This window comes from Candoia aspera, chromosome 4 (assembly GCF_035149785.1).
Source record: "Candoia aspera isolate rCanAsp1 chromosome 4, rCanAsp1.hap2, whole genome shotgun sequence".
NCBI lineage: Eukaryota > Metazoa > Chordata > Lepidosauria > Squamata > Boidae > Candoia > Candoia aspera.
Window position 1 is genome coordinate 105,559,187 of NC_086156.1, and position 23,594 is coordinate 105,582,780.

The 23,594-nt window shown below is 44.0% G+C and overlaps 3 protein-coding genes across 4 annotated transcripts in view; 2 read left to right on the forward strand and 1 right to left on the reverse strand.

Annotated features, from left to right (window-relative positions):
• Nucleotides 1-8,002, forward strand: part of LPCAT4 (lysophosphatidylcholine acyltransferase 4) — a 32,360-nt gene extending 24,358 nt beyond the window's left edge. The window contains exons 10-14 of one of the 2 annotated variants that reach the window (XM_063301483.1): nt 964-1,089; nt 3,408-3,549; nt 3,952-4,050; nt 5,762-5,921; nt 6,354-7,457. In XM_063301483.1, coding sequence (XP_063157553.1) covers nt 964-1,089; nt 3,408-3,549; nt 3,952-4,050; nt 5,762-5,921; nt 6,354-6,373 — 547 coding nt within the window. In that variant the 3' untranslated portion in view covers nt 6,374-7,457. Of the gene's footprint in view, nt 1-963; nt 1,090-3,407; nt 3,550-3,951; nt 4,051-5,761; nt 5,922-6,353; nt 7,458-7,490 lie in introns of those variants that run through there. The other variant, XM_063301482.1, reaches the window with a different exon arrangement.
• Nucleotides 8,003-12,065: 4,063 nt separating this feature from the next.
• On the reverse strand, nt 12,066-18,050 carry NUTM1 (NUT midline carcinoma family member 1). Its single transcript, XM_063302594.1, has 5 exons — nt 17,560-18,050; nt 15,991-16,119; nt 15,610-15,867; nt 13,851-14,172; nt 12,066-12,791 (listed from the first exon to the last, which is right to left on the reverse strand). The coding sequence occupies exons 1-5, from the start codon at nt 18,048-18,050 to the stop codon at nt 12,666-12,668; spliced, it is 1,326 nt and encodes a 441-aa protein (XP_063158664.1). The 3' UTR covers nt 12,066-12,665.
• Nucleotides 18,051-20,263: 2,213 nt separating this feature from the next.
• On the forward strand, nt 20,264-22,849 carry NOP10 (NOP10 ribonucleoprotein). Its single transcript, XM_063301484.1, has 2 exons — nt 20,264-20,441; nt 22,436-22,849. The coding sequence occupies exons 1-2, from the start codon at nt 20,388-20,390 to the stop codon at nt 22,574-22,576; spliced, it is 195 nt and encodes a 64-aa protein (XP_063157554.1). The 5' UTR covers nt 20,264-20,387; the 3' UTR covers nt 22,577-22,849.
• The last annotated feature ends 745 nt before the right edge of the window (nt 22,850-23,594 follow it).

Genomic DNA, 23,594 nt, shown 5'->3' on the forward strand with positions numbered 1-23,594 from the left:
CAAGCACTGGGCTGAAGGTGCCATCATTTATATTTTCCACAACATTTATGGGACCCATTTGGGGCTTTTCAAATACTTTCAAGTACTTTCCAAATATTCCTGAAAAGGATCTGGGGTATGGCATCCTGCTTTGCAACCTGCTAATTTCTCATCTGTTAAAAATGGTAAAATTTTGTTTGAAAATATAAAGAGTCTGAAGAGCCAAAGGAAGTGTCTGCAGACACCTGGGCATCCCTGGGCACCCCCACAGAATTACATGTTCAAACAACCTTCTGAGCAGGACGAAAACCTATGAATTGAGTGGTCAGAAGATGTGACTGGTTTGGGGTCCAGGTTTTATGTGCTGCTAAAACTAAGCCTTGAAGATTTGAGAAGGAACCTGGAAAAACTGAAGACATAGTAGAGGAACCCCAAAGTTCTTGATAGTTGACCAGACTAGAACAGTTGGCCATTTCCTTATCCATCAGTGCAGAGGTGTCATGAGTAAGGATGGCGAGCAGGGGGCTCCCATCCAGACTGTCAAGCGCATGCGTAGCACTGAGGAATTGTTCAGCCATTCAAAGAGACACAGATCGGGACCGCCTTAACCCTTGGGGGTTATATGTCTGGGTTTTTCCCACGCTTCTTCAGTTTGTTAGGATTCCTGTTAAGTACTAGCAATAAATATTAGAGACCAGTTCTATGTCTCAGTGTGTTTCCTGGTTGTTAGGACAAGAGGTCTCCCCTTGTCTGTTTGCTAGGCTTTGAATCTGATCTCCAGGATGCTAGTTTGGGGTCACTGATGGCCTCAGCAAGAGACCAGTAACTGAGATGTAATATCTGGAAAAGATACTGAGGACTCTGGGAGAACTAGCTGTGAACCTGGCTGTTGATGCCCATGGATGAGAAATTTCTCCTCTTCCTTAGTGAATCTTTGTTTCCCACTGAGGGTTTTCTTCTCCTTATGTTCTCTCCTTCTTCTAGAGCCCTGGGGATCCCTGCCACAGACTGTGAATTTGTGGGCAACCTCCCAGTCACCGTTGTAGGGCGCTTGAGAGTAGCCCTGGAGCCACGCATCTGGGAGTTGGGGAAGGTTCTCCGGAAGGCCAGGTGAGAGGCCATGAGGACAATGAAAGAACTTTGGTGGATGAGATCAATGGTTGCACCTCACCCTTCATCCAACGTTGCCACAAGATATGACAGGTCTCTCTTGATAGGTCATGAGCCAGCCTTTCCTTTTATTAGAGAGCAGCTGTTGGGGTAGTGCTCCTGATTCTTGGAAATCCAATGAGGTTAGGAGGGGTAGCTATCAGGGGACCAGAGATTAGTTAGCATAGAGTAATCACTTGCACAATGTCTGCTTGGGAGCAACAGATCAGGCAGGACGGGAATGATACCTGGGAAGGAACCAAAATTGTCCGGGTTGGTGGGTTTTTGAATACAATCAAGCACACTGGAAAATCAGGAAGTATGACATTTATGGGGAATGTCCACAATATTCCCTATAAACATCATACTTCTTGATTTCCCAATGAGGCTCACAGTCTATGTGATGGTCTAGTCTGTCACCTGCAGTGGAAGATTGAATTATAAAATTAACTGAACTTGCAGAAATGGCAAAGCTGACCAGTGTGGTCGGAGAAAAAACGATAAAGACTTTTTTGAATGACTGGAAACTTATATGCATTTTTTGTTGAAAGAATTAAAAATTGAAGTGATGATTTGGGGATCTGGGGATTAAAAAGGATGAAGAGGTTGGGGAAAAACTTAAGATGATAATTAATTGATAGAAAGAAGGGCAGAAGGCATAATTGTATGTTTTTTCTTTTTTCTTTCTTTTTTCTCTATTTCTTATTTTCTATGTTTTTATTTGCTCTGTATATTTTTACTACACTGAAAAATTCTAATATATATGAGAAGCTGGAGAAGTACCAGGGTCTGAAGGAGGAACTAGAGAGGATGTGGAAAGTGAAGGCCAAAGGATGGTTCCAGTGATGGTAGGGGCACTTGGGCCTGTAACCCCCAAGCTGGGAGAGGGGCTTAGCTTAGGAACAGCTAAGATACTGTGCAGAACCCTCAAACTCCCAGGCCTCTGGTAGAGGACCCGAGGTTGAGGAAGACACATACCACCCATATAGATGAGAAGGGAATTTATTTATTTATACACACACACACACACACATACGCACACACTGTATATACGTGTGGTCTGTGTGTGTGTGTGTGTGTATAATAGTCTGTCACTCAGGTTGCTCTGTGAACCAGTTATAGGGATAATTCAGGAAACCATGGTTAAGTAGCTCATGAGTCAGCATCATTGCTGTGGGAAAAACAAACAGAACTACATTGAAATGGGGGAATGCTTGCTGAGTTGTCTGAGAGGATGGTGTAAAATGTAAAGTAAAATAAATGAGTTTTTTTTCCTACCCCCATCATTGATTATGCAAATTTGTTCTATTCGGTTAGGCTAATTTGCATTTTTCTTTATTTGTTTAAGTGTTCTGGAAAACCTGTTATCATTGGATATTATATTATACTAACAAAACAAATGTCATGTTGTTATTCTTTCCTACCTCAGCATATATTGGAAAGAAATTACTTAACATTGGAAAGAAATTACTTAACAGGGTTAGAATTCTGACTGTGAGCACAGTAACTCTCAGAAAACGGAAGAGAATGGGAAGATATTTGGTGTGGGGGAGAAGCCCCCCAAAAGAAAGACTGAGTTCAAAAGTGGCCCAGGGACTGAGAGAAAACAGTGCCCCCCCCAATTCCCCCAGCACATCCCTCCTTAATTCTGGTCACAACACAGAACAGAGCACATGCAACCCACTCTTTGCTTCCCTGTTCACACATACAGGTAGTCCTTGCTTAATGACCACAATTGGGACCAGTGTTTTGGTTGCTAAGTGAAGCAGTCGTTAACTGAATCCGACCCGATTTTATGACCTTTTTTGCAGTGGTAGTTAAGCGGATCGCTGCAGTTGTTAAGCAAAACATGTGGTTCCCCATTGATTTTGCTTGCCAGAAGCTGGCTGGGAAGGTCGAAAATGGTGATCATGTGACCACGGGACGCTACAATAGTCATAAATGTGAACCAGTTGCCAAGCACCCAAATCGTGATCACATGACCATGGGGACCATGAGCAACAGTCGTAAGTGTGAGGACCGGTTGTAAGTCAGTTTTTCCAGCACCGTTGTAAGTCCGAACCATTGCTAAATGAATGGTTGTTAAGTGAGGACTACCTGTAGATATAGAAAGAGACAGTGTTTCTGTCTCATGTTGTTCAACACACTGTTTCCTTATACAGAAGAAACTCTAGATACCTCTTGTGGCTGATACTGCTAAGAGGTCAGTAAGAATTCCACAAGCCATGCTTCCCTACCTTGTTCCTTTTCATCTTTGCAATTATTATCTCAATCGACAGGTACCTAACAGAGGGGGTCCAATGCAACTTGGATTTGCTTCCTGTTGGCACGTCAGGGCAGGTGGGACCAAGTGAGCTTGCCCACTGGCTGGGACTGGAGTGTCCTAAAGCTGTGGAAGAGATCTGCATCTATTTCCAACAGGTAAGCTGGAACAGAAAGGGGACTGCGGAAGCAGCTTGCAATAATGAATAAACTCTGCTGAAACCAGAGCAGTCTTCTTTTTTCTTAATTGATTAGGGGTTAGCTTTGTAAAAATCTTCAGTTACTGAAATGTTCCCTGATGGGTTAGGACTGTTTTATAGGAATATCTACCCAAATGTCAGACAATTCACTGCAAAGCTAGTTGAGCCTTAAAATTCCATCCCATTAGCCAGGAGTCCCTGTGCGATCATTTAATGAAACGTTGGCCTTCACTGAAGTGTTCCCTGATTGGCTGTTCCAGTGTACATGACCTGAACAGGATATAGTGCCTTCTTCCTTCATTCACCCTTTGCCTTATCTGCACATAAGCAGCCCTTTCATACTTCCTGCATTGATTCCCAGGATGCCAATGGAAACATGGATGCCCGGGAAGTGGTCCTAGCACTGGAAGCTCTGCAGGGAGAACATGACCCACAGCAACTGACGTCTCGAGCTTTTGAGGTAATGGCTCTGATTAGCTTTGATGGGCAAAGAAAATGAGCTTGCAGAAGGCCAAGCAAGATGTTTATCAGGCACACCTTGGATCTGAAATTTGAGATTTCAGTAGAAGGGAGAGGTGGCGGGTATCCCAGGGGCATCCACTGGGGAAGGGCATCAAACTCTGCAAGGTAGTGGGGATGTGCTCCAATCTAAACCCGATCCTTTTCTATGGGTATCAAAGGAAGAGGACTTGGATCCTGATGCTGTCCCCACCGTCTCGCAGATTTTGACACTGCCTGTGTATGCCAGTACTACGTCCTTGCTAGTTTTTGCCTGCAACTCTCTTCACTGGCTTTTCATTCTCTGAACAACAAATTTTATTTTATTTTATTATTTTTTTATCCCACCTTTATTATTTTTACAAATAACTCAAGGCGGGGAACATACTTAATGCTCCTTCCTCCTCCTATTTTCCCCACAACAACAACCCTGTGAGGTGAGTTGGGCTGAGAAAGAGGGACTGGCCCAATACCCATAGAAGATTGTTTGCTTGGAAAAAATAGCTGTCAGGAATGCAAGGCAAAGCCGCAGATGGTGAAAGGTTAAACTCTCCTTGGCAAATGGCTTTTTCTCTGTAAATTTACTCTTCCCACGGCCAGTTTTGGAAGAGTTCGACAGGCACAGCCACAAGTGGCCCACCTTAAAATTTAGGGGTGAAGCCTGCAGAGTGAAGCTGCAATTAATACGTGTGCGTGTGTTGCATGTAAAGGGAAGATGGTCTTTAAGGGAATTCTCAGTTCATGTATGTTTGATGAAAGCAAAATGAATTAGGATCTCCTAACCTTTGCCATCATCCTCTTCAACCTCCTGTCTGTCTCTTGAATGGAAATGAGGCAGTGAGGACGATGAGGCGAGAAGGAAAGTAAGCTGAATCACAGTAGCACTTAGATGATCTTGAAAGCAAAGCAGGATGGATAGGTTAGCACTTGGAAGAGGGCCCACTGGGACATGCCAGGGCTACACCGGGAGGGTGAAAAAATATCCTGAAGAAGACAGTGGCAAGCCGCTTCTGTATTGCTGGCCTTGTCCATAAAGTTATCAAGAGTTAAGCTCAATTCAAGAAAGTATTTATCTTTCTATGACTCCTTATGCGAGAGAGCTCTCACACAGTCAGTGAAAAGCAACATGATAGCAAATCTGGCCATTGCAGAAATGAGGGACAGGGGGAAACCATTGGGGAAACCAGGCCTTCTGTGCCAGAGGTAGCAGCAGGTAAGGAAAAAGGTGCAGTTGTGTTTGAATATTGTTTCTCTGTATAGGGCTTGTTCTTCAAACACAGCAGTCACTAGAATTTTTTCCTTATGGCTTGCTAACTTTTCTCCCGCAAACATCACTCATCAGAAATTATTGGAGTCTTGTGAATTTGCTGGAGAGGTTCCAGTTCTGGGTGTTGGGTGAAGCCTGACATCCAGAATGTTTTCAGTGAGAAGATCAAAAGTGTGAAAGGGGGCAAGTTGGTAGGCGCAGAATCTGAGGAGTGGAAGACAGATGGCGTACATCTGCATGGACGGCAGAAGGAAGAGGATAAACATGATCTGTAGCAGGCAAGGCGCACACGATTTAAAGGTGGCGGCACTGTGAAGGTCCGAGTTAGATGCGGTTTGTGAACTAATTATATTCAGCATTTTGGTTTCATTTCTTTGTCAAACTTACGCACCTTTCCTGTCATCAGCTATTTTCAGAGGTGGACGCCAGGACAGGAAATTCCTCCCTGCGCCAAGATGGATTCTGCGCCATTTTGCGCCTCCTGCTGGGCACTCCGGGTGTGGATGGAGCTGAACTCTACAGCTGGCTTTGCACTGAGGAACACAGCCAGGATGGGCTTACCCTCGGTGAGACAGGGGCAGGGAGAACAAGTGACAGGATGGGAAAGGAACACTCAGCTATGTACAGTAGGTCATCCAAAGGATATTCAGAATTCACGCTGCACCTCACGGAATAGAGGAATAGATGGACAGAAATGCTATGAGGAGCCAAGAAAAGGGAAAGCTGTTGTTTTCAGGCCACTGATATGATATGGAAGCACTATGAGGGAAACAGACTTAGATAAGAAACTATTGGGTGGCTCACAGGCCATTTGCCCCATACCAAATCTTGTTTCTGTGGGCCCTGGAGACCTCCAAGATCACACCCCTAGTTTTAAGTAGCAACTCTTCCATTTATGGTTACCTAATTTGCAGTATGAAGGCAAATACGGGCTGAAATACAGTATATACTGTATGTTCAGCCTTTTTTAGGCCTAGTGCACCCATTTTGTCTTTCAGTACCCCCAACAGATATCTAAAGGATTGAAGCATCATTGCCACCCTCCTTGTGGCTGTGGGAGTCCTAATGGCTTCTGGTTGCCTATCCCTCCAACAAACTGGACAGTAATGGAAGCAATAAGGAAGGTACCCAAGAGGGAGGAGAAGTTGCTGTCTAGATGTGAGCTCTAAAATGTAGGCCCCGTGTCATAGAAGGTGGTGGTGGTTACATTCCTTCACATCAACCCTGCAGGTCTCTGTGGTTTTCTTGGTAACATTTTTGGGAATAGTTTGCCACTGCCTTCTTTCTAGGACCAAGAGAGAGGGCCTGGCCCAAAGTCACCCAGCTGGCTTCTTGCCTAAGGGAGCAGCTCCTAATTGAGTTTGGCTGATCTCAGAAACAGCTGAGCAAAGTTGCACCTGGTTAGACCTTGGATGGGTGACTGCTCGCATGCCTTAAGGCTGTAGACTGGGCTGGGAAGTCTCCAGAACATCCTAGAAGAAAGCAAATGGCAAACCACTTCTGTTTTGCTGCCCTAAGAACTATCCACACAGTCAGCAGGGGCTGGACTGGACTTGCGGCATCTTTACCTTGGTCATGGTAGGAAGGAACACAAGGGCGATCCAGGCTGATCTTGAAAAAAAGCCAAACGGGGTCTCACCTGCTGAGTCCTTCGATGGGAAGCCAACTGAGTAATTTCAGGGCGGTCGTCTAGACTAGGGAGTCGAAAACACATCCTAGAAAAACGCAGTGGCAAATGATGAAAACTACCTGGATGTACCCTTGTGATCACCTGGACTCATGCCTGGTTCAAGAGAGACTTACCTTTTGTGATACCACCTACACAATCCTTTTTATAATGATTTTTCTTTTTCATGTCAAGCACCTACCGAGGCGCTTCTGTATTGAAAGGATTTGCCAGTGACATCACCGTTGCCTGTGGGACACCTGAAGGGGCTCCTTTCATGTCCCTGTTATTTTCCCACCGAAGTGGTACCTATTTATCTACTTGCATTTGCATGCTTTTGAACTCCTAGGTTAGCAGGAGCTGGAATAAGTTGACGGGAGCTCACACCATCATGCGGCTCGCATTCTCGGGTTTCAAACTGCCGAGCTTTTATAATGATGTGCTTTGTTTTCCCCTTTTCTGTACCCAGGTGAATTCCAGGACTTCTCTCTGCATCACCCTGCCTATGCCCGTCTGTTCAGCACGTATCTGCGTCCTCCCCCAGCCTGCACTCTGCCCAAGCCAGCCCTCCCCTCCCCTTATGCTAACGGTGTCTCTGCCATCTCTCCCAAAAGCAAGGGTGACTGAAGACTGCCCTCCCTACTAAGCCATGTGTATCCGATGACCGTGACAACAGCCCACACAGAGACACAGCCATGCCACCTCCTTGGCCACAACAGAGCCCGTTCCCTTGCTTGCTCCCTGCTGCTGCCGGGGTGGATAGGCAGACTCGGGCTGAGACCCCCTCCCCATCTCAGGGCAAACGAAAATGGGGAAATCACAGCCGCAAATTCTTTGGGATTGGGGCTTCTCTGAGTTTACTTTATTGTTTGTTTTGGGGGAGGGTGGGGCGAGGTTTTACTTCTATCCTTTATTTTATGTTGTTGATTTCAGTTTTGTTGTTGTCAGAAGGAAGGATGAACAGAAGAATGAGATAGTGTCGTTTTGGGGTTTCATTTTCTGTTTTGTAAAATATAAGAAAGTGCTATTTTATATATAAGATAAATATCTATATCTCTATAATAAATATATATATATGTATTACATTTTAAAACAAAGATGGTTCCTGGCCCTTTTTTTTTTTTGAAGGCATTTTTATAGAGGATAGGGAGAGAACAGTTTTGCAGTCTGGATTTTCCACCCCATTCAAAATTGCAAAAGAGATAAAATGTTGCACTGTATCCCTACTTCCTAACTGGCGGGAATATGGTCTGTCTGAAACAAAAGACCCCTGTGGCATTGTTCAAAATTCACATACTAGGAAGGGGAAAAAGTTCACTCTTCCTTCTCCCCCACCCCACACCTTCTTGACGACTTCCTCAATTGTGCTAAGGATGAGAGACTGATTTTAGTGTCCTGAACTGCCATGGTGGAAAGGAAGGAGCCAGAATTTCGGAATGTTGAAAAATACCTTATTCCCTTTTTCTTGAAACTTTCCCGTATTATTCAAGGACTTTTTTTTTTCTATTTTCCAAACTAAGATAAACATTCCATTGCTAGATGCTATAAAACCACTCTCATCAATCCAGCTGCCCTCCAGGTGGGCTTAACTGAGATACCCTTCATCCCCGGCCAGTGCCCCATTATCCCCAACCAGCCCAGTGCTCCAACGCAATTAAGAACGCTAAGTTTTGGAAAGGCTGCTTTGCTAAAAGCCTTAGCAGATCCTCCTCCTTTCAGATCCTCTTTCTTTCTCAAGTTATGACACCCCCCCCCCCCCCCGTGTTACATAAATTTGAAAGCTACAGAACATGGCTTTCTCTAGCCATGCAGTTCGTTTGTTATTTTTCCCTTCCCACCCGCTCCACATTTCTAATAGTTTATGAGTTTGACATTTCTGCATAGCTGGGAGTTCTCCCACTTTGCAGGAACCGTTCTTTTATTTTCAGTTGGGCCTTTCTTCCAAACCTGATTGCCACAGTTCATCCAAGTTCAATAAGAGATGGAATTAGGCAGACAAAACCATCTTTGCTACCTGAACAGCAGAAATAAGATGGTTTTGGAGTCCTTTCTGCTGAGCCATTCGAGTGATTTAAAACTGCTTTAATTTGCTAAGAAGCATGAACAACTGGGGGTGGGGTGGGTCTTTCTTAAAGGAAGTGTTTGTAGAAAGATACAAAAGCCAATCTGTGTATTCCAGCACAATCTTTTCGCCTTTCGTATTTTGAACAATGATGGGATTCTGAAATATCAGGTTAATGAAGATGACACTGTCAGTGCAGGGGTTGAAAAGGGCTTTGCTAATGACAACCCACTTAGGAAAAGGGGCCCGGTTACTGATGGCGAAGACGCTTGCTTCTCCGAGTCCCAATTGTATTGCTCTTTCTCTTGTGATTACGGTGGACAGATGGGTTAACTTCCAAGTTCTTGTTTGAGAGAGAGGTGGAATTCTGGGGTAACTGACCCCTGGAGCAATGCCTTGGCTTGACGTGTTTTGCAGGATCCGTGGGTGAAAAGATCAGTGTATCCCCTTTTTCCATTGTGAGAAGCAAGTGGTCACTGTGGGGAGAGAGGTTGAGTTTGGAGGCAAGTAGTGAGGAGAAACTGGACAGCTCTTCATCCTCTTCTTCCTCCTCTTCCTCCTCTTCTTTGAGAATACCTTCCATGGTTCCTCCAGGGAGTTCTGGAAGCATAATATTCATCGCAGTGACTCTCTTGACCAAATCACCTCCTACCTGATTCCAGTTACTCATTTCTTTCTCTGAAGTTACTGGCTCCCAGCAGACTTTGGATGGGAGTGAATCACAGGGTTCACATCTTAGAGTTGTAGGATTGAGTTCATTGTTTTCATGACTGCTGTTGCCTTGGAGGCTAAGATGCGGTGGGAAAGCACTGGTAGGTACAGGTATATGGTCTCCATGGGGACCACAAGTCCCTCCATCAGCCTCGCCCATGGTGTTATAGCTGGAAGGATTTAGAGTGGGTTTTAGGCATTTGTCATTTGAAAGGTTTTCTGTCTGTGGAGTGACCTTGTCCTGATCTGAGAGTGGCCACTGAGACTCCTGGAATTTCTCAAGGCCATTCTGGGCAATCAAAGATGGAGACTCCTGATCTGAAAAGGTGAAATATGGTGGGTGCTCCGAATCTCCACCTGGTAGCTGGTCTTCAACTTTCCCTCCCTCGCTAGAATCACCTAAACTCAACTGCTGACTGTTTCTTCTGCCAAGCTCAATATTTGCTTTTAAACTAGTTTCTTGATTAGTTTCAACTACAGATGGGTCAGCTGATTGTTGGACATCTTGTCTAATGGAACTCGACTGTTTATACAGTGCTAAGTTATCTGCAGCCAACCTTATACTTCTCGCTGGGCTTTTGTTTTTTATAAGCACACTCTTAATTTGCTTTACATTAGCCTGGGACTTTCTCTGAGATACGTTCTTTGCTTCTTGGCCAACAGGTTTGTTACCAGCTCCTGAAAGACCTGGTGTTGGTCTGTCTTGACTTGCTATACTTTGACCACAAGGGTTTACATTTTCAAACTGAGTTGCAGTAATAATAGGCATTTGAAGACCTTGGACCAGGTATTGATCTTTGCCTACTACTTCTTGACAACTGTCTTGTTTATCATGCTCAAACTGAATGACTTCTTGACTGCTGCCTTTCTTCTGGTTGTCCTGATAAGATCTCATTTCCCTTTCCTGACAGTCAAGCTCTGCTTTACTTAAGGGATCTTCAAATCCCATACTATCTTGAATTTGAGGTTGATTTATAACCTGTTCGTTCAATTCTCTATGTCCACTGAAACTCAATTTTAGATGCTTTTCCCCCATGCAGTTCCCTACTAACATCGTATTGTCTTGTTTATTATGCTCAGCCTCTTTTGAAGAAGAAACTTGTGCTGTCCATACAGTTTTTAATTCTCCTTTTTGGTTACCATCCTGGGCTGATTTTATATTATTCCAAATTATCTGGATTCCATTCTTCACTGGTGCTACGACTGCATGGCTGCCCTGCTCTGTAGTATTAGGGGCCTCTGCTTGATCCTTGATCTTTTGTTCTTGGCTGTTCTCTTGTTTTGAATGACTAGAGGAGCAGAGCCTTACAATTTCTTGTCCTGCCCTGCTATCCCTTTGTGATGCTAAATGATTACTAAGGATGTTGTTTCCTTTCACACTTGGAAAGGTCCATTGGGTATGAGTTGGGGTTCCATTGCCATGACTCATAAGCAGGTCTTTTTCCTGGGATTTCTGCATCTCCCTTTCCTCTGGATTCTTCAAAGTGGATAACAAATGCCCATCCTGAGAGTCGTGATTACAATATTCATGAGGAGATAAATTTGCTCTGACAACCTTTGGGAGAAAATCTCTGTCTCCCAGTTTTTGTTGTGCATGAGAAGCCAGTGGAGAACTGACAATGGATGTGGCCAGCTCTAATTGACTGGCTCTAGTGCCCTTGTTCATGGAAGACCTTTTTATAGCCTGTCGCATTGTGTCTTCTCCTTTGTCATTACCACTGACCTCATCTTCTTCCTCGGATTGTGATGGAGTGGAATCAGAATGGGAAGTAGGATAGGCGGAGGGCTCCCTTTCCTCTTCAGACAGTGCCAAAAGCCTCTTCTCAGTTAACTGAAGATAGACAAGGAAAGGAGCCTATATAAACTATAAACAGAAGCTCCACGGTGTAGCCTGATTATGGGGAAATCATTGCCAGTATTGGCCTTCAGCTATATCAACCTGTGCTGTGGGCCTGTCAGCATGTGCAGGGTTTGGTCTTTCGAGGACCACCTGCCAGTTTGATGGGGTTTTGCAGTGATGTTGAACCTTGTGCATGGCAGGAAAGGCATAATGTCCCTCTGTCGTTAGGTTATCACTTCCTGTTCCCAGTTGGACATGGCCATTTAGGTGGTGATCAATAGGAGGTATATACAGCTAGCTCTAATGAGTTGATGAATTCCAGCAAGTGCTTCTGTCTTCATCAAGATCTTGCCAACTGAATGGAGACTTCAACTGGGAACAGGAAACCAAGACTATATGTTACATTTGGTCTCCTGTCTTCCTGCCTCAGCTTCTGTCCCGCCTCCCCCCCCCCCACCACATCAGTTTGGACAAGACTGGGGAGTGTAGGAGCCTCAATAGGAAAGCCAATTTCTGTACCCAACTCCCTCTGAACTGACCTGTAAATAGGCTCAACCTCTGATACAGAAGTGACCCCCATGGAGTGGTCTAGCTAGAACCAGACTTCAGGACAGATATCTGGGACCCCATGACTAAGAACCCCCCACAAGTGAACACTTGGAGAATCACAAGTGTCCGTTGTCAAGATCTGGGTGACACAGGTGTGCAATGGCTGTGCTTCACATTATTGCTTACCATTTCATCTTTTTTTCCTGTTACATTGTAGTTCTGGACAGCTGGAGAGGATGTACCTAGACGTACCTAGTTATGGACACTCATTTTATTATTCTCACTTTAAAAATGAATGTTACTTTTTGAATTAAAATGGTACTTAAACCCCAGGAACACATAAAAAGGCCCTTATCAATTTTGACATAAGAATATGTAAGTCCAAGATCTAAAATTATATAATGGCACCACAGCTCCCAGCTCTCTCCTCCATGCCCTCCCCAGTGCAAGATCTCAATTCCCACAATTCAAATTTCATTTCTTTATCTTACCTGGTTAGGTGTCAAGTTTAACTCATCTGCTAACTCTTCCACTAGGTCCAAGGGATCCTGGCTTTTCTCCGGAGACAATAAATCAGCCATAAATTGCGGGTGGATGACAGCTTCCACCTGCCAGAGAGAGGAAAGGGGAACACCGTGGCAGGCCAGATGGAGGATAGCCCCAAAAGGCATCAAATTCTCTCGTTCCCACACTCACTTTGGTAGGAATGCAATTACTTCTGTAATAACAAGCTACTGAAGTGAGGCGTTGGTTGGCAGAAGAGATTCCAGCCTGCATTAGTTTAAGAAATCCAGGCTAATAGTTGAAACCACCACAGACAATTATGGAAAAGCAGGAGTGAGAGGACCATCATGGGTGAGAAGATATAAAGGTACGGCAGGAGTGAACAATCCATAGCCTGCAGGCAGATGCAGTCCTCCCAGGCCCATTTTTTAGGTCCCCAGAACTCCTCAAGGTCACACCACCAATGTGCAGCAAGTCTCTGAGTTTGGGTGGGGTGGATTTTGAGATCAAATTGGTGCATTAAGCTCCACTGCTAGGCTTCACGTGCATATTTCTCTTTAACCTCCCCAGCCCCCAACCACAGGAAATCCTGAATATTTCAGCTTCTTCCCTTTGGATGACATCACTGAGGCATTCTTGCCTCCCCCGTAGCTCTCAAGAGTCCTTGAACAATTATTTGGCCTTAACTGGAGGAAAGTTTCCCAAGTTGGAGTTAAGGCAAGACTTCTATGGAGAAACAAAATGGCTTGGTAAAGGGATAATCGAAACTAAATCAGCATTTGGAATGGCAGAGGTCAAGATAGGGATTGCTGCTTGCAATAAGCCACTGTCTCTGTTGCCTTAGCCAAACTGTGGGTTTGGTTAAGGCAACAGAACTGATGTGCGGACATGGGTTCAAAGATCTATTCCTTTCCATCCTTCCCACCTTCTGTCTCATATGCAAACTGTTCGTGAAGGAAGGAAAGGATAGCTACCAATGGTCATTCAACATCATCATCACTGCCCTATCTACAAATTGCAACCATCTAATCCTGTCTCGACTCATGTTTTAAAAGAATGCTGGGAATTCTTTGACAGAAAAGTCACAAAATGAGGCAGAAGAGAGTGCTCCAGCCCAGAAGAACAAATCTCCCTGCTGCCTGTGGCTGCGTGTTTTTTGTTACCTTACAAACAAATTCTTCATCATCACACAACTGATCAATATACTGAAGCAGGGCAGGGTCTGGGAACACCCCTTCCTCCTGGTCATGGGTGTCTCGGCACATCCCTTGCTCTTTCTTCTCAACTTCTTCCTCCTCCCAGCTGGTGTTCAGGCCTTCCATGATCTCTGCATACTGGTGCACGGCCTCAGCAGGGATCTCCCTCGGTGCTCCTGGGTGAGAAGTACTGGGTGGGCGCCGCTGGCGTCGTCGAGGCTGGCGGCTCTTGGAAGCTGATTTCTTTGGGATGTAAACTTTTGGGAAAAGAGGGATCATGGAGTCAATTCTGACAGAAGACCCATGGGCATACTTTTGCCAGTCCCTTGAAGGAGAATGATGAGCATGAATGGTCTCCTCAATCCACCCGTGACCTACAATTTCTAGTGGATGGCCCAGGGAGCAACTAGATGTTAGTTGAGGAGGTGGTGAAAGAATTTCCAGCAATTTTCAAGGCTACTGCTGTCACTTTTTCAATGCTCTTTTCCTTCATTTGGGTTGCCCATTGGAAAGAATCACTGGTGCTTCTCCAACTGGATAAGATCAGAGCCTGGGACTTCCAATTAGTTTCTGCCCAGGTAAATCCTAAATCAACTTTCACCAATCTGTACAATCTGAATGTGTTGGGAATTCTCAATCCTCGCCGAGAATTCTGGGAGTTGCAGCCCTAGTCTATCCAGAGGGCATCAGGTTGGTGAAGGCTGGGCAAAGAGAGGTCTGGGTTTGTACTAGTGGTTGTACAGGAAAAGGTCATGCTCACTTAAACTTGTATCTGAGCAGTCATAGCAGGTTTGGGAAGCAGAGACACACATAAGCAAGGATTCCAATGACCTCGAGTCCCCACCTAGTGCCTTCCCATAACTCAGGTCAACAGAAGCAACTATACAGAATTCCCACATGTACACACAGGGTGTTGCATTGGCATAATGGCATTTGGTGTGATACGTGCTAGCGGCTGCTGTGCTTCGGTGATAGCATTTTTCAAACCTCTGAAATTATTGTGCTTTGCATACTATTGCAGCTCAGAATCGGGGGTTATTTCAGATTCCTTGTATGGTAATAAAATAGAAATGAGCTTGAAAGGAGGCTGTTAAGCACACTTTGTATCTCAACCATGTTACCCAGAGAAACATTTTTCACAGTATTGCAAAGTGGAGCACTATAAACACATATGTCAGAAAGCACAAGGGTGAAAGCATGGAGACCAAGGCCTAGTTCACACTTGATTGTAAGGCTTTGTTCACTTAGCCATAATTTGTGTAATCAGCAGCCCTGAAACAATGCTGTTTGCCTTCATGGCTTCTGTATATGCAATGGGGTTCTACTCTGCCCTTCAGCTCAGATACAAAGCCTTAGCCAATCCCTGTTCGAAAAAGAAACAATGGGTGGGTACGATGAAGCTACCAGATCTGAGTTGCAACCATCTGGTTAACCACTAGATGGCAGCAACACAATAAGGAAAATGTCGCCATCTAGTGCTTATTTGGAGATCTGCTGCTTAGATATACTAAGCCATGGTTTACATCAGCTTTTGCTAAAAAAAAAAAAAGCTGCTACTTTCAAGATGAATGAGTTGTAACTGGCAGGTTTATAATCCACACACAGTTCAGTCATAAAACCCTGCTTTACCAGTGACACTGTTTGGGTTCATACACCATGCTAATCCAAAACAAAGCAAACTACATTAGGCATCAACCTAGCCCACAAGGCAATAAAAGGATGTCACAGCAAGCTGGGCCCTAATTTTCCCATTGTGCCTCTTGTTGGCTTTGACAATTTCCCAATGGCTTCCCTAGGTGGATAAACCATTTGCTCAAGCAGCAGGGGATAAGGGTAGACAGTACCTTGCTGTTGTCCAGACTCAGGGGCAGGGGACATTGGCAGCTTGGTGGGTTTGGGGACTGGGGTTTGGAACTGGGAGCAGGTGGCCAAAAGTTTCATCTTTTGGATTTGTTGTTCTTCTTCAGCTTCGAACTCCATGAACCTGGGAAAAGATGGAGATGAAGAAAATTGAGTGTGGGTCAGCTATCTTAAACCCACACCAGATACACATCACATAAACGGGGGATTGGGGGGATACAAAAGGAGACTTTAAGCCAATTCTCACTTTTCTGCCATTTCATAGAAGATCATGCGTTCAAAATTGCTGCTGTGTTCCCATTCCTGCACAGCACGGGGAACCCCATCCTCCAGGGTCATGTCAGGACGAAGGCGGGCCAGTGAACGGAGGACGGGGCTGTAGGGCAGGACGGCAATATTGTGTATCAAAAAGATTTCCCAATTCTCTTCACAAAGGAATGCACCATCTCCCACCATGAGACTCATGACTTTCTGACCCCCCTCCTCCCCCAAGCCCTCATCTTCAGGACCCCTCAAAGTACCTTCTCAGCTTCTTGGCCTCTCCAACAGTGTGGCTCAGTGGTTACAGCGCTGTGATAGAAGTGTAATTAATATAAGTGCACAAAACAAGAAGAGAGTAGCAAGGGGTGAGGGAAGCAACATTTGGAGATGCACTTTAAAGCGATGATAAAAATATGGCAAGGGGGAAGTTAGCAACAGACTGTATTAAGACTGTCCTATGAGGATAAGCAGAAGAAAACTCTGCAGCACGTAAGAGTTGGTTTTCTCTGTGCCAGAATCCTTAGAGGCCATTTTTTGGGTGCTGATTTTAATTTTGATTCTGCTTTGTTTCTTGACATCACACAAGCATTTAAGACAAGCACACTTAGAGATGTAGCTGTAGCCTGAACTGATGCAGTCCAGTGTTGAACAGTGGTGATACTGGAAAGTCAGGTTCAAATTCCCACTCCACCAAAAAGCTTATTGACTCTGGGTTACATACTGGCAGTATTCACACAACACATGAAACCATGAACTAGACCACCAAACATTTGCTTCCCTAGCCCATATGATCAGTTTATGGTTCAAATGCTGGGTGAACCCTGAAAATTATGTTCATGGAGTGATTACTCATGATTGTTCAGTTAACCATGAGTAAATGTCACACGATGAACAAAGTATTGTTGGGAGGATAAATCTGTAGGGAAGAGTACTATCAGTGCCACTTGGATGCCTGAAGACAAAAGGTGGAATATAAATCAAAGAAACCAACAGCTTCTGGTTGTTTGAACAGACTGATCCTTAGCCTCAGGGATCTGAAACCTCAGATGGACCCTTGCTCTGGAGGTAAAGTGGAAATCCCTCTAAAATTGACTAGCTAACTGTGCTCAGTTTCAGGCTTCATAAGGAGAAATAGGACATTTGGAGCAAACCAATTCTTAGTTTGCTACCAAACTCATATTGCTTGGGCAAAGCCATTTCTCTCCCTCAAGTATATTTTTCCAATGTGTTGAGCTGAGCATTTTTGGAAAGTAGGATTCACTCTAAACTTGGCACTTTATCCCAGTGAAGGATAATTCCAATTTGTGTGTTTTAATCCCATGTCATAGTCTGTGGCTGGGTTCACATATTGCTCTACGCCATGGTTTACTGAACAATCAGAAGTTGCTAAACCAGAAAGTCTAAGGTAAAGCTGGGTTCACCCAACAAGCTAAATCAAAATCTAATCAATCCCCTTATGATTTAGCATATTGGCTGAACCCTGCCCATATCTCCTTATCATCCCAACTCTAGATCAGTCTTCCAACCTATGGACCTTGCCCACCAGGATCCTCACATGAAAAAACAAGCAAGAGCTTCTGCATCAGGTGTGGCTGGGAAATGGCGCCTTGCCAAAGCCTTGTAGCGTTGCCAACGCCGGTAATTCTCATAAACTCCCTTGGAGGTACAAGCAAAAGAGGTGTCACTGGCAGGTGACCCTTGAGCAGATGGGACAGACTCAGGTGCTCTGGGTTTCCGACCACCTGGCTCCTCACCGGCTTTTGTCAACAACACTGTGCGGATGCCGGGACCACCAGGCCCATCCCGGCGCTGGGTGGTCCAACCCAATGGCATCCCTGTCAGGAAGAAAGTCTGAGTTCGGGGCAGCTCCTCAGCACCCCCCATAATGGGTCCTTCTCGTTTCAGCTTGATGATCAGCTTGCTTCCTGGGGTGTCAGCTGAGGTCACCAGTAAAGCAGCCCCAGGAAAAGCTGGCAGGAGCAGTGAAGGAACATTTGGAGGGCAGGATGAGAGGCCAGGGCCCTGGGTGTGATTCTGGGAGGTCATGATCCTATAGGAGAAAGACTCTTAAGCAAATAGAGCTGGCCAAGAAAACTGGCAGCTCTTTGCTCTCTGTGAGGTCCTGCTGTCACAGCATTAGTGGAAGTGGGTTGGAAACGGGATCTTCTGGGAAATTCATGAGGCCAGGATCTGGTTTCCAAGAAGATCGTTCATTGTTGACTTGACTCTAGGTGCAAAGGTTGAATGATAACGGTTCCAGAACTTGGATGTCTTGGTGGTTCTAATAAGGGGGAGGAAGTTTAAAGTTCTACCTGCAGATCTGACCTGAATTTTCATACAGTGCCTCTGTATTTATCATGTTTAATTTCCAGAAGGTCTGTGCAAACATAATGGAAAATACTTTGAGAAGCCATCGCTCCTGTAGCCAGAAGGAATGTTCTACTCCACCTCAACCATACTTCTAATCAGTTACCAGCTTCTTGTGGGCTTTTCCTCCTGGGTCTTTTACTGCTCAGCCTGTAAGCAGGAACAGGTTACAATAAAGTATTGGTCTCCATGATTAAGACCTATGCCTGATGTTGCCTCTACACAACGTAGCTGTTATAAAGGTAAAGGAGCAAGTTTTAGCAATTATTTTTGGGTTAGTTGACAATCCTACCTCTAGGTTGAGACCTTAAAAAAAATCACATAGGAGCCCTATAAAGTTACATACCTCTCCCCAAATATGACCTCAGTCCAGTTTATTTACCAGAACTGAAACAGCAAGGGGGTGAGTATAGTTCCTGTTTGTGAGGCGCAATTTGATGCATGATGTCTGCTCTGACATCGGGCAGTAAGTTGTAGGCACATGTTATCCCCTTGAGGGCAACCTACATTGAGACTTAAAGCTTAAACCAGCCTGAAACTGTTTAACTGTCATATGGCCTCTACTAACAGAACTTTGAGAAATGTAGTTTGGTGAAGGTACCAATAATCCCTTCTCTGAGGGGTTTTGCTCCCAGGTCACACAACGGTACTGGGTTGCTGGTTTCTGGTGACACTTTAGAGAAGGTTGACTTCTATATTTTGTAGATGTGTTCCAGTTTCATTCTGCAGAGTTGTATGCAGAGGAGAGGTCTGGGCTGGAGAATGATCTACATTTATTTCATTTGACTGCTTGGAAATGTGATTTTCTTCTCTCTTTGGTCAAACAGTGGGCCTTCACAAATTAGATGATGTCATCCAGACTTTATTTTCCAACCCAGCTATAGGTTTGGACAAAGCTAACTTCAGCAAAATGTGAGAAGTGTTAAAACACAGCTCTTATGTCTTCTCTCCTCTTCATCCGCTAAAATTCATCATCTGTTAAGGCAGTGTTTCTCACCCTTAGCAACTTTAAGATGTATGGACATCGGTTCCCAGAATTCCCCAGCCAGCATGCTGGCTGGGGAATTCTGGAAGCTGAAGTCCACACACCTTAAAGTTGCCAAGTTTCAGAAACACTATGCTAGAGTGATGGGTTCACACAGCACTTTAAGCCAGGATGGTTTAGTCAATAAATCCAATTTTCTGGGTTTCCATAATTTAGTGAACGACACACACACACAAAAAAACCTCACTGGGTTTTGGGCCCCAGCTCACCCAAAATGCAAAAAACAGAATAATCTGTTTAGCTAGCGGGCAAGTTAGGGTGATGGTGAAACAGACATGGTAGTTTGGTTTGGGCTTAGTGCATGTGTGAACTCAGCCACTGTAGTTTATTCCACAAAGAACGGTAAGCAAGCTATATTTTAGCAGTTGCAAATCAGAACACCACGTGGGTTCGTTTTGGTGGTTTTGTTTTGACGAATTTATCGTCCCCGCCTCCTCCTTCATCCACTGCCCTCCCTAGGCAACATCCATACTCTCCAGATCTCAGGAAAATTTTACCCGTGAATATTTTTGCAGCGCCAAGTGTTGCCTGTTACACAACCACCTTGCTTCTTTTATGCAGCAACTGTGTTTTCTTAGCAGGATACCTAGTCAAGCGAAAAACTGAGTCGAAACCTCCAAAAGGCACCATTCTCCGCGAAGGTGCCTTTTGCAGCTCCTGCTGCAGAGCGATGACGCTTGCGCTGAGATGAAAGACTACCGTTCCCAGAATGCATTGAGGAAAGAGACTACAACTTCCAGGACGGCACTGCGAGCGAGACACTAACGTGAATCGTGGCGTTTGAGACTAATAAAACTACAAGTCCCAGAATGCACTGTTTCTTGGGCGCTCCTTCATTGGAGTATTGAAGTGTAGGGTTATCCAGGAAGAGGTGGATACACGTGTGTGCGTGGAGTAGGAGAAGAAGTGCGTTTTTTTAGTTTTATAATAATCCGTAACGTCGGCGGCGTTACGCTTGCAGCTTGGCCACAATGTTTCTTCATTACTACATCAATGAAGAAGGAGAGAGAGTCTACACTCTCAAGGTAATGCTTTATTCCCATGGCCCTTCAGTGATTCGTCTGAATTGTTGGCCTGGCTTTATTTTCCCCCGGCAGCTAATCTTGATGCACACGATCTTCTTCTTTCCATAGTATTTCTCTTAATCATCTTTTGGAAGTCGAAGGGAGATGAGGAATGCTCTCCTAATGCAATTGGATTCATTTCGAGAATTTAATATGGGAATACTTTTTTGTTTAATTTAGAACTAGGATAGTTATTTTTCGGGCTTTGGCGTGGGGAGGAGAGATTGGGAAATGTAGAAACTGGTTTGAAAAAAGTTAGAATGGGTTAGTTATCTAGATCAGGGAATGGGGTATTCGTTTCCTGTACTGCGTCTGTTACAACCTTCCACATTCCTAAAGATAGTAGTAAAGAAGTAAAGTAGTAAAGGTAACGGCGTTCCGTGAGTCATGCCGGCCACATGACCACAGAGGAAGTGTCTACGGACAAACGCCGGCTCTTCGGCTTTGAAACGGAGATGAGCACCGCCCCCTAGAGTCGGACACGACTGGACTTTACGTCAAGGGAAACCTTTACCTTTACCTTTTACTGCGTCTGTTACAACCTTCCACATTCCTAAAGATGTGAAAACTCGTAAAAAGAGACTGAAAGCAGAAATATTGAATTCAGTGGCTAGAGAGGTAATATATTTATGTTTTTATTTTATTATTTATTTTTTCAAGCTTCTGTTACTGCCCATCTCGCCCAAGAAAGGGGGATTCTCGGCGATTTACAATAAAACCAGAATTAGAATCATAAAATATAAATTACAATAAATACACCAATAAATAAGAATAAGATAAATAAGACATACATGTTTATTTTGTGATTTAGGGCTTTGGTTGCAAAGGATGCAACAACAACAACAACAACAATAATAATAATAATAATAATAGTCCTCCCAGTGACTCTGGGCAGTTTACAATTGTTAAAATATTTAAAACAAAGAACAATAGGAAAAAAACACAAAAACGGCACAAGACAAAAGAACAACGATGGCAAAGAAAGTAAACCCAGAGGGGAACAGAAGGGAACAAGGGGGCGCCAGTCGTCCTCTCCAAAGGTCTGGGCAAAGGTCTTTAAGGCCCTTTGAAATACTGGAAGGGTGAAAGCCGTTTCTGGGGGAACCTCATCTAGGATGATGAGAATACCTCTTTATGTAATGTCACTGACTAGCTTTGGGATGATGGTGGTGGTGGTGATGATTATAATTTTGATCTCAGTCTTTGACCAAGAAGCTGAGTCTGGTATACAAGATCCTTCATTGCTCCAAAAGTCTTTGAAGTAGGATTTTGGGAAGACCTGTGGCCAATTTCATACCGCACTAAGTCAAAACCAAAGAAAGCATGTCAATGAATCCAGCCACTGTAGCTTGTTAACCATGGTTTTGGGTTTAATGTGATGCATAAACTACCCAGTTATCTTCATGGTTGAGTGAGAATTAGAATTCAAATTTTCCCAAAGCTGCTGATCTGATATTTTAATCACTACATTAGACTGGTTCTCAATGTTACCTATTTTTGATAAGAAAACACACTTGGTTGATGCTAGAGAACACCAATGGAGATATTCTGGGCTTTTCCCTGAGCTGGTGTGTGTGTGTGTGTGTGAAAATAAAGACTCCAGAGAGCTGCAAGAGCTTTAACATCTCTTAGCACTTTCCCATCTTCTGAAATCTGCTGCTTTGGAGGTCAGTGGATTAATGGTTGAATATATTTCTCTAAATTATAGAGAAGCAATGCAGCATGATCCCCATGTGGAGTACTGAACATCTCAGCATTGATTTTTCCTGGGCTTTAATGCATTGCGCATGTTCTGGATAGGTTTCCAGTAGGCTTTCAATACATTGTGTACATAAAGCTATTGCCTCTAAGAGGTGGGGACCTGCATGGCTTTAAGATGGAACATGTTGATTTAAGGTCAATCTGATCTTCCTGAAATTCACAAATGGTTCTGTCTTGCCTCCCCGGCTTTGTAGAAGGTGGATCCGTCTGGCCAGCCAACATGTTCAGCCCACCCAGCCCGCTTCTCTCCTGATGACAAATATTCTCGACACAGGATCACCATCAAGAAACGCTTTGGCGTCCTGATGACCCAGCAGCCTCGGCCTGTTGTTTAAATGTGCTTCCATTCTGCTCCCAAGTTAAAAAGGCAGCAAGATAAGCTTTGAAAGCAGCCTTGAAGAAGCCGATGCAGACAAAGAACACGCGTAGATCTGCTTTCTGCCTTCCGCATTATTGTGCCACTTTGCAATAATTGATATTTTTGAACTTGACTTAATTCCTTTTGTGTTCTGTGGAAGAGGAATGAGCTACATCCCGCAAGCAACATAAAATTATTTTATTCATATTTTTCTGGCTATGTAATTCTGGAAATAAAATGAGATTCTCCACTGTTCTGTTTCTTTAGCATGATAGGCCATGTGGTATTTCCCAAACAAGAAATATAGCACTTTTCATGTGCATTAGTGATCTGTTTCAGAGTACTGGGAAAAAAAGATGTCTGAGTGATGATTGCATGTACTTTTGAAAGAGAACTACAGTGAAGACTTGCCTTCTTAAAAGCAGTGTTTCTGTTCAGGATTTGAACCTTCCATCCCTTCTATAAAGGTCAATTCTCTTTCCCACTTTATTTTTTTTTTCTGTTATCACACTAGTTTCTGTAGCTATTGAACATGCTTAGTTCTCTCTCTCTCTCTCTCTCTCTCTCTCTCTCTCTCTCTATATATATATATATATATATATTGGAATTGGATGTGTGGCTGGTGACATCTTTCTCTTAACTTTGTAGTGGCCTCCGTTTATGCTTATTAGTGTAATGAATAATAGGAATGAAAGCTTTTTGCTAAGGCAAGATTACACCCAAAGCAGTTTATGATTATTGAAAGCAACGAGAACACTGTAATATATTAGACATTTATTATGGTTCCTTTACCATGTTTAATTACCAATAAATAGTACATAGTCACAAAATGTAAACATTAGGTATTGTCTGGCAATTCAGTCCAACCAAAGGCTTTCAGTCAATGACTGGTCTTGAAGTAGTAGCTTTTAATTCCCCACTGGAGATCATGTTGGTTTTGTATATGTGTTTCTCTGAAACATACATGATGGAAAATCATAAACAGTTCATGGCTA

Coding starts and splice junctions, on each gene's coding strand:
- NUTM1 (XM_063302594.1), bottom strand. CDS start 18,050: ATGACCTCCCAGAATCACACCCAGGGCCCTGGCCTCTCATCCTGCCCT. Junction 16,120..17,559: donor GCTCTTGCTTGTTTTTTCAT/GTGAGGATCCTG, acceptor CCTGCCCTACAG/CCCCGTCCTCCGTTCACTGG. Junction 14,173..15,609: donor AAATTAGGGCCCAGCTTGCT/GTGACATCCTTT, acceptor GTCTTCTGTCAG/AATTGACTCCATGATCCCTC.
- NOP10 (XM_063301484.1), top strand. CDS start 20,388: ATGTTTCTTCATTACTACATCAATGAAGAAGGAGAGAGAGTCTACACT. Junction 20,442..22,435: donor AGAGAGTCTACACTCTCAAG/GTAATGCTTTAT, acceptor CCGGCTTTGTAG/AAGGTGGATCCGTCTGGCCA.